The 10,543-nt window shown below is 47.7% G+C and overlaps 1 protein-coding gene across 1 annotated transcript in view; it reads left to right on the top strand.

The window, feature by feature from the left end:
* Window positions 1-358: 358 nt before the first annotated feature.
* LOC135383310 (A disintegrin and metalloproteinase with thrombospondin motifs like) overlaps window positions 359-10,543 on the top strand; it is an 88,207-nt gene continuing 78,022 nt past the window's right edge. The window contains exons 1-4 of the mRNA XM_064612824.1: window positions 359-463; window positions 5,065-5,237; window positions 6,373-6,459; window positions 8,011-8,128. Coding sequence (XP_064468894.1) covers window positions 394-463; window positions 5,065-5,237; window positions 6,373-6,459; window positions 8,011-8,128 — 448 coding nt within the window. The 5' untranslated portion in view covers window positions 359-393. The remainder of the gene's footprint in view (window positions 464-5,064; window positions 5,238-6,372; window positions 6,460-8,010; window positions 8,129-10,543) is intronic.

Below are 10,543 nucleotides of genomic sequence, written 5' to 3'. Positions count from 1 at the left end.
CACTGCATGCTTCATGCTGCTAGACATCTGAAACTTCTTTAGCCAACGACAAACATTGATAACCCACGGAAGCTTTTATTCGATGATCCATGTTGCTCCAACCGTAGGGCACATTCTCGCATGTTATACTCTTGTATTCCCACGACTGCGCTGATTTCAGTTTACGAAATATGCCAAGTCATCCGAAACTTAATAAAGCGGATTGAGGAATAGCACCGACAGCCGGGTTAAGAATAAGATAATAAATCACATGTGACAGGAGAAGGCATGTTCCACCTGAATATTTAATTAACCTATTAACTGGCGCCCTCGTCTACAGTTGCATAACACCGTTGTTCTGTAAACGAACAACGCCATCGCATACGGTCTGCGTGTTTAGGTCAGCTCTTGAACATGTATCCCAACAGGCTCCGAATTCTTTACTGTATTATGCTGTTTCGGGAGGAGTATGTCTATGTTCGTGGTAAGTTCATGGTGTTCTTATTGTAGTAAATCACCAAAGTTTGCCTGTAAACGCGCAACGTTTAGGTCAGCTCTTGAATATGTAAGCCAACAGGCTTCTAATTCTTTGCTCTAATATGCTGTTTCGGAAGGAGTATGGCTATGTCCGTGGTAAGTTCATGGTGTTCTCGTTGCAGTAAATCACCAAGGCAGGCCTGTAAACGCGCAACGTTTAGCTCAGCTCTTGAATATGTATGCCAACAGGCTTCCAATTGTTTGGTGTATTATGCTGTTTCGGAAGGAATATAGCTATGTCCGTTGCAAGTTCATAGTGTTCTCATTGTAGTAAATGACCAAGTCAGACCTGTTGGTGCGCAACGTCATCGCACACGGTCTGCGTGTTTGGATCCGCTCTTGCATATATATGCCAACAGACTTCTAATTTTTGCTGCATTATGCTCTTTGGGAAGGGGTATGGCCATGTCCGTTTTTAAGTCCATGGTGTTCCCTTGGTAGTAAATCACCAAGGTAGACATGTGAACGCGCAACTTCTTCGCATATCGTCTGCGTGTTTTTGTCATTCCTTGAATGTGTATTCCAACGGGCTTCTAATTGTTTGGTGTATTATGCTGTTTCCGAAGGGGTATAGCTATGTCAGTGGTAAGTTCATGGTATTCTAATGGTAGTAAATCGTCAAGGCAGGTCCTCCAGGAGGGAGTATCCCGATATTCCATAGCGCGCTCAATACTCTTTCTGGTCAGGTAGCTCCGGCGAAAATTCTACTTAGGGTGCCCCGATGACGCGAGACAGGGCATCGGCCGTTTGTGGGGGAGCTCTGGTGTGTGCCGGTGCCTGCGCATATGGCTTGCATAGTGTTTCTGCGAATGTTTGGACGCGTACTTTTATATGCTTGAGTTTTTGGCACGGAAATAGGAAAGATTTTTCATAATTCTTCTTCCGCTCGTATGTAAGAATTATCCGCCTACATCGAGAAGGGTATTTCTATTAAGAAAAAAGAACGGGAAAGGCTGCCAGGCTGCCAGACAAAGAGCCGGTTTGTTATTCCACAAAACTGGAAAACTGGAAAAGCAGACGAGACGCTGGGACAAGATGACAATATATTTAATGATGCCTTTATGTCGGTAAGAATGACCGACAATATTCTCCAGTGCAGCGAGGATGCCGAGGATACCGGAGAATTCGGCTTCTGTTGAGGACACTGTATAGTGGAGTGTGAAAGCATGCCCCAGGTCTTCATCCGGAATGTAGAAAACCGCGCTCGAACTATCATGTGTCACAGCGTCATCAGTGTATATATGGCCACTTAGTCGTGTTGAGGCGAGATGCTCCAGTGTGAGTTGGTGGGCCACGACTATGGGGAGGTCTTTCTTTCGTTGAAAACCAGGGGTAGTAGTGTAAATACGGGATCTTTGAAGAGTCCACGACGTCGGGCAGTCCTCGTCAATGGGACATACATAGTGGGGCTGGTGCCGTGTAATGTAGCGTGAATGAGCGCGAAGGGTATTCCCGCCCCGGAGAATTCGAACGGTCTGCTCCTGCGCTCTGCCAAGAGAGAGTACGTCTCCGTTGTCCTGGGGACCCCCAAACAGACGCGGAGACTGCGGGCCAGGATGTTGAGTAGTTCCTGTTCTTGGGTTCGAGCATGTACAATGGGTAAGCTATACCGCGATGTCTCCAACACCAGGGCCTGATGGACACGAAAGAGGTCAGAGCATGATAGGTTCCAGGATGCACCAGCAATACGCCTGAGTGCATTAACCAAAGCGTTGGCCTTGGTAGCAAGCAGCTTCACATGGTGGGAACACGTCAGGCCACGGTCAATTGTAATACTGAGGTATCGACAGGTCGTGATAAAGGTCAGGGTTGAGCCATCAATGAAAAGTGGGTACTCATGAAATGATCTTCGTGAGAATGCCATGGCGACATTCTTGCTAGGTGAGACAACCAAGCCGCGGTCAAGGAGGTTTAACGAACCGCGGTCATGTTTAATGAACCTTGTAGTCGGCGTTGGATCGTGTGAAGTCGAACGGCGGAGGTCCACATACAGATGTCAACATGTATTGTAATGCGCGTGTGACTAGGAAACTGCCCAGGAAGAGACACCATAACGATATCGAATAAGAGGGGACTGAGGACGCTCCCTTGTGGAACACCATGATGTACCCGGAAGGTCGCCGTACCTCCGTCAGCGTTGCGCACAAACGAGGAGGGGTCAGCCAAAAAGTCTTTGATTCATGACCAGGGCAGCCCCTCACTTCAGCTTCTAAAAGCGTCGCCATGATTGCGCTATGGAGTACACTGTCGTAGGCTTTCTTGACCTCGAGGAAGATAGCGGCTCTTAGTGATCCTTCGGCCCTTGCCTGTCGTGTTTTACTGATTAGAGGTACGACGCGCTCCATCGCGAACCGACCCGGGCGAAATCTCGCCATCACCTCGGGGGAAAAAAAGCCCGTGCTCTCAAGGTACCAGCTCAGCAGATTGGATGTCATGCGTTCCAGGGTCTTACCCACACAGCTTGTAAGAGCTATAGACCGGAAAGAATGAATGTGATGCAGCGAATGACCTGGTTTGGGTTTTAGAGGACGATGGTCTTTCTCTACATCAGTCCTGACCAGCGACGATGGAATGTCCCAGCGGGAAGACGTGCGTTGCCTCACGCTAGGACGGTGCGCGTAGAACTGACGAGCCAGCGCGCGGTAGCGCGTGGCAGCAGAGGCACATCGTCGTCATCCTCGGTGGCCACCGCAGTACTCCGCCCATCCCCCCTTAGACGCAGAACGGGTAGAGAGACGCGGCGACAAGAGACATGGCGCAGACATGGCGCGGTTGCTTGGCGGTCGCTGGTGGGCAACGAGTACCAGAATGTCGAGGAGGGTGGCGAATGCATGTAGGGCGTGCGCGGTGGCGGCGACGTGAGCCATGGTCACGAGCGTGTTCAGGCGTTGCCGAGCTGAAGCGTCGTCAGGGCGAGTGACCAGCGGCTTGGCGATACGGGAAGGGAGCGCATTGCTCGACCAGGTGCCGCTGGTAGATCCGGGGAGTACCATCACGATGTATGTGGGGGACTGGCGTCTGGCAAAACGTGAAGGACCACGGCGTACCGTGACCGGTACGGGCGTCGAAGCCGAAGGGTGCCGGGTCAAAGCAAGATGGTGGCCTCCTATTACGAGCCCCCGTTGGAACGGAGTGCTCGGTGACTCACGAACTCTGCCGTAGCGCTTTCGACTGCGGTCTGCACTGGGTTTGGCGGTGGTGATGTGGTGGGCCGAACTTTAGCCTGATGGTGCTAGTCGCTGTCAAAATTTGGGATGGTAAGAGGCCGAATTACGCCGAATATGGTGTTCTTCGTTCGGGTCACCAAATGTAGAGGACAATGGTCTTCCTCTAGACGAGTCCCGACAGCCGATGATGGAATGACCAAGCGGGCAGATGCTCGTGGCCTCATGAAAGGACGGTGCTTGTAGAACTGACGAGCCAGCGCGGTAGCGCGTGGCAGCAGAGGCACATCGTCGTCATCATCGGTGACCACCACAAAGAAAACGGACCACCGTCGCGGTCTTCCACTCCTTAGGGACTTTCCCTTGACCCCAGCTCTTGTTGAAAATCCGTACGAGGGATACTCGCCCCGACAGGGGAAGGTTCCGAAGGTAATTTTGTCTGATTCGAACTGGAAGCATTTCATGATGACTATTTTCGTCATGCAAGGGAAGTATGAGCATTAACTTGACGACATGTGAATGAAACTATTTGTTTCCTTGTCTACAAAACGGTGGTCTGCATCACGATGACTTTGTCTACGGCAGTGGTTCCCGTGATCCCACCTCCCCCCAGACCCGGTTTCCCTCGTCGCGATGCCGGACGAAAGGACGGGAACCTTCACCCGTGTGGGGCGGAAAATCAGAGGTGGCAAGAGGGCAGGGGTGGTCAAGTCTCGTCACCCAAGGTTTGTGGCATACCCTCGATACATACCCTCGGCAACCCAGCTGGGCAGGTGGGAAGGCGGGGTGTTGTGCTGTCCTGTGATGGTGTTTAGCAGCACATGATTGTAACAGATTGTTATGCCCGTCTAATGGAATGCTGAAATTGTGATGTAGTGTAGTTTTTAGTGTGCCCTAAAGCTACGAGTGATGTGTGAATTCATTGTATGTCGGGATGCTTTTATTCCACAGATACCGTAGGAAACATGCGTAAATTAGATCGGGTAATGTTATTGAATAACGCTGCACTGCATGTATTAAGGGGCACTACATGCTAAAAATCGTTATTACATCCCATGACCATCGTTACTTCTTGCCTTGGGGTTCAGTCTATAAATACAAGCGTGTATGCGCGTTAGTACTGCCGAAACATTTGTCATCTGCTACAACTGCTGCGGCGGCCATGTTGAAAACTGATTGGGAGGCACTCCTGTTGGGCGTCAATTCCTGTAAAGGGTAGCCATTCTCGTGTCACGTGACGGATGAGGAATTCGGGTTGAGTAATATGAAAACGCAGCCGGTATAAAACACAAGATTATTTGACACGAGCTGTCGAACCATTGGGGCAGAATACATCGGTGTGTTACACAAGGAGGCGAAATCTTGATATGTTACTGCCAACTAGGTTATACTGGAAGCAAGATCGTGTACCCAACACTAGCGGAAAGCAGAGATTCCACAGGGACCAAAGTGGTACGCATCAACGGAAGCCTGACTCTCACGCTGCAAAGAAGCGACTTTCTGGGGAAGGAACTGACCTTGTCCTCCGTGAAAGATGGAGAGTGGCGTCACGACGTTGTACGTAAGGCTTGTAGCTTTTTAAATGAAACAAAATTTGACTCGTGCTTCTTAAGTGCGGATGACTACAAAAAAGTTTCTGGTGCACTCCCAAACTAGAACTTTTTGTTCACTCCTGACGTGTGGAAAGCGCAGGTCGTACGCCTTTGTGTGACAGTTAACATAACTGTATAGGTGTCACAAAAAGACGTATGTCTCTCCTTTCCGACAAAGCAAGGGAAAACGATGTCAGTCGGGATGATGGTTGGCTAGGAGCGAATTATGCGGTGAAGCTTTGTTTTAAGGGTGCAACATATATAGTATTTCTTGTGTAGCCTAGACATGCTACGGAAGAATGTTTGGCTTTATGGTTTTTCTCAGTAACAGCGGTTAACCGTAAAATTTATCTCGTGTGTGAAGACGCCACATGATGTCTGTCCAACATGGAGCGTAACTTGTGCGCCTGATGACGATCTGAATCAAATTTCACAGACGACCCACTCCACTCCAACCAGCGCTAATTTGATCTTTTGTGCTCTACCAGAATGATATTCGGTAGAATCGGTGTTAGTAACAAGTAAAACTGCGCAGAGACAGAAAGGGGAGGAATCTCTTCTTCCTTTCTTATACAAGGTAATGAGACGCTGCGAAAGGCTGTCGACAACTATTGTTCACTTGAGTTCGCCGTTGGAGAAACTGTCCACTGAGTCCTCAGTAAAGTGTCCACACGTAGCAGCGCTGTAGAAGATGTTGGACCATATCATTGTGCTCTAACGAAAACAATATCCTAATTATTCGCCTGCAGTAACGCCTTTCGTGATCATATTTCACAGCATGTATCTGTATTGCGTAACAAAGGTTACTGCCGCGTATAGCCAGTTAGCCTTGTTGCCGTGCGTTTTCAACAAATGGTCGCACAAGTTGCGTCAGCGTTGCTCGATGAAGGAGTCAGTTTTGCTTGGCGAAGCAACCTTTGAAATTTGAATGTTACGAAAATGCTTGGTGCACTATCCAGCCATTACATATCTGAAGAATCAAATTAAGCTTCAAGCTTTCGGAAGAACTTAGTCTCCGTAGCTTTATAATTGCGGTGTATTATCATGTTTACTGTAATACTGTAATTCTCATTCATTAAAATTCAATTCACAATGTATAGGTGAATACCGCCGTCTTCGGCCTGCACGAGGATCCTGAACACTTCTCGTCTCTCCTCGTGCACGAATTGGAAAATGGCGTGCAACTGGTGAGTCAACATACAAAAATCTTGAGAGAAGTAGTCCAGTCATAGTCAAATACAATTATTTCAGGTGCGAATGACCCAAAGTCGGTTGACGTTGATAATTGCAGATAGCCGGACTTCTTCCTTTGTGGAAGGGGAACAACCTTCTCTAATAGTAGAGGAGTGAACCTTGGAGATGGTTGAAGCAGCTTTTTACTTGGGGTATTAAAACACAGACGCCCCTCATTTACTCTTCCCATTTCATTTATTGCAAAGTTTGGGGATACCCAGGATCTGTTCGTGTTACTAAAAAGTAACTAAAAAGTAACGCGATGCTTTGCCCGATACTTTTGTTGGAAATACATAGATGATACAACATAGAAATCTCGCTTACGTGAAAACCCCATTTGTATAATATCAAATTGAGAAAGTACTTTGGGGAAATTGAAAGGAAATTGAGAAAGGAATTGCAGTAAAAAGACAGCACATTTATAATGTAGCTCGGACTCCTTGCTTGACTTCTATCAGTAGCTGGTTTTCAAAATCATCTTTTGTCATCCTAGCAGCCCGTACTCTCTCCGGCAGCTGACAGAGGCCAATATGACAATTACGTTGGTGTCGGATCCACACATACCGTGGAGTCCAATGAGTTAGGAAACCTATTCGAAGTTAACAATACCACAGTATATCTGTTATTTTCTCCAGATGCGAAGAAAAAAAGCGCACATGTGTTTGATACAATTCCCGTTTCGGCGCACGTGGACGTGTCTACAGGCTTCTCGTCGGGCGGACCAGTGACGATGAATTAGAGGAAGACATATGGTCAGTGAAGAAAGGTTGGGACACTAAAAAGTATCGGTAACGATACAGAGATCCCGTTACCGTAAATTTGTAATGGAAATACTTTTCCGATACCGATTTAAAAAAGTGTCGCGATCCGCACTACGATACCGAAAAAAATATCAATTACTGTAACGGCGTTACGTGTGGTTGACATGACAGAGACGGACTTGCTGTGAGATGCAGGGCCAGCGTTTCGGCCGTGTGCTAGCCAACATTCGTCCGCTCTGGACATCGTAATTGAGGTACCTCCAGTCTATAAATTGGTACTGCACAACAAGTGATACACAACAAGATACAGCGAAAAGTACATATGTAAACGTTGTGTTGTGAGAACGCAAACCCTTTCCAACCTTCGTCATTTCCAATTACTCGAAAAATAAGACTGGATGGTGATAATGTTGATGATGATGACGAAGAAAAAAATACACTGGATTTAGAACATGAGAGAACTGATATTCTGAGGCTGGAACAACATAGAAAGGACAAATACATACAAAGCCCCAAATTGCCTAAGAAATTCACCTTTCATCATCTTTCGTCGTGGATTTAGAAGTCGTACCTCTTCCATCTAATGCTTTCTTTTTTATTTTTTACTTTCTCTCATTTGGCGATAGATCAGGACAGAGCACTTTGGGCAGTGCGGAAACATAGTTATTAGCTCATTTCACCCAGTGTATCATCCTTGGTAGAAAATACATTTCCAGAGGTTGTTTTGTTTCCCGTAATTTGCAGCGAGGCATCGTGACGCCTTCGCTTCATATTGAACCTCTGTACACCATGGAGCGCTCTCTGAGAGGCCAAGTGGCACACAGACTATATGAGGTTCGCGAGGACTCTCATCTTCCAGTTGGTAAGATACGTGACACATCCCTGTTTTACATAAACAGAATGTTACAATATAGCCCGCGATCGCTGCATTGCATCCGTCCTCTTACGAAATACGAGGCAGGACCATGAAACGTAAAATTAGGTTCACTAAATAAGCTTCACTTCAGAGAATCGACATTGAGTTCCAAGAGCGAGCATGCGCCATGTTGTTTCCGCGCCACAGCAGCAACGCGCACGCGCACTTTAGCGCACGATGCCATCTATCGTACGCGGGTGAAATCTTCCTTTCTCTTGCAAGCAGCTGCCAATACAACGATTTTTGCGCAGCATTCACACACGCTTCTCTATCCCACAGCGAGCATTTTGTTAGTCGTCTTTGATGCTGGTACACGTGTCTTGTGGTGCGGAAACAAGCTGACCCTCGTGCTCTCCCTTGTACCTCAGTGTGTGTCGATACTCTGAAACAAAGCTTATTTAGTGACCCTAGGTAAAATTACGCACGGCGCCCAGTCTAGAACGTTCGTATCAATTTCTGTTGTTTCTCGCGTTTAGTGCTTGCTCTGCGGGCGTACGATTAAAACGTCGCCTTTGAGCTCGTCCGGTGTATACCGTTCTGAGAACACTGTAGATAAAAAAGTACAAAAACTCCGTGAAGTCTATGAACGGGGTAGTCCGAACCAATTTTTTAACGGCTAGGAGCTTCTACTTTTAATGGGAAGGTTTTGTGCAGAATCTGCACTTATTCATGTGAGATCAGATGAGATTATGTTTTTCTATTTTCTTTTCCATTTGCGAGTACTGGGGTAGCCTGACCCGTCCTTGTCGGGTCTCACATCTCACTATTTTTTATATCTCAATCAACCAATCAATCATATGATAAGCTGAGATTAGGTGACATGAAGTACAGTTTCTGCACGAAAGCTTGTCATGAAAACTAGATGCTTCTAACTCTGTGGATTTTATTCTGAAAACATTGCGTTGAGGAACATGCCGTACTACGTGGATGATATGAAAGCAAGGCTATGCAGGGACGGTTTGGTCGCAAATCAATTAGTATTTGCCACTCCGCATTCACTTATCAACTTATTCATCATTCATGGCTTGTTAATTGGTAGCAAATGATCCAGGTGCCACCAAGACGTGAAAGACGTGCTCCGTGTCCACAACTATGTCCTAGGAGGCGCAGGTCGGTTATTTATTTTTCCTAATGTTGCATATCCGATGCACATCCGGTATTAGCAGCTTTTAGATGTAGCCGGTCCAGTGAATATGGTCGTGACCTGCTCACGCCAGAAGGGAAATTGCGAGACGGAACGAGGGAGCGCGAGGCCTTGACGTCAGATGAGCGAAAGCCTCGGCTGTTGCTATTGGTTTTCGAAAGCATGTGATATCGCTCACAGATACCGCAGGTGGCGGTAAAGCCTTCCTACCAGCTCCCGTGGCATAGTGGTTAGGATGATCGCTTTCCACGACGAGACTGGGTGGTGACACGGGTTCGAGTCTTGTCACCGGCTGTGCTGTCTGGGGTTTTCCCTGGATTTTCCGGAGACTTTCCAGACGGATGTCAGCACAGTTCCCCTGAAGTCGGTCCAGGACGCATACTAACCCCCTGTCCCCCACTCCTTCCTGCAGTCCTCTCTCCATCCGTCCACGTCTGTACGTCGCTCATAGCCATAGTTGCTTCGCGGCGCTAACACGGAAATAAAATAGAAAAGCCTTCCGTGGCGGCAGGGCCGGACGGGTTTCAGCATTCGCGGTTCCCGCTTTTGCCGTTACCAAAGCGTCATAGACTACGTCACTGATTACCAGATCTTATGCCCATGGCCCTTGGCATGGTGTGCCACGCCGACGCTCCTTTCTTGCGCCATGTACAAACCCAACGCAAGAATGCACCGAGAGCACGGCTATACTGTTGAAGAAGCGAGAGCAGGAACACGAGAGGGAGGCTTGCGCAGGTTCGGAAGCGATTTCGACCACGCGTGTGAAAGATAAAAGAAAAAGAAAGAAAGAAAAAACGAAATTGTGGCGCACTTTATTTTGAAAAATATAATCGGGAATCTAGTTTCTCGACAGGAAAAACCGTTTTCCATATATTGGGTGTTCGGGAGATTTTATGCTTTCTTTAAGGTGGACATTTCCTGCAGTCATTCAACATTCTCGATACCTGTAGCACGGTCCCTTGATAGCTTCCTGCTTACGCAGCTCCGCCGAAAAGTTGGCCTAGGGACGACGGGCGCCACGAGGTGGCGCTGCGACACTTATACGGGATAAAACCTCCCTTTCGCATGGCTTGGGAATAGCGCGTTCCGTACCGTTTTTGAGCTTTTTTTCGGCTTGCAACAAAAATCTGCTCTGTTGTGGTGTCCTGATGCCACGCTGCGGCAACTCTGATGTTAATCGTTTTTGTTCGGCTTTGTTTTATGCTCAAAACTGCTGT

The sequence above is a fragment of the Ornithodoros turicata genome, chromosome 2 (assembly GCF_037126465.1).
Source record: "Ornithodoros turicata isolate Travis chromosome 2, ASM3712646v1, whole genome shotgun sequence".
NCBI lineage: Eukaryota > Metazoa > Arthropoda > Arachnida > Ixodida > Argasidae > Ornithodoros > Ornithodoros turicata.
This window is presented reverse-complemented; position numbering and strand designations above follow the sequence as displayed.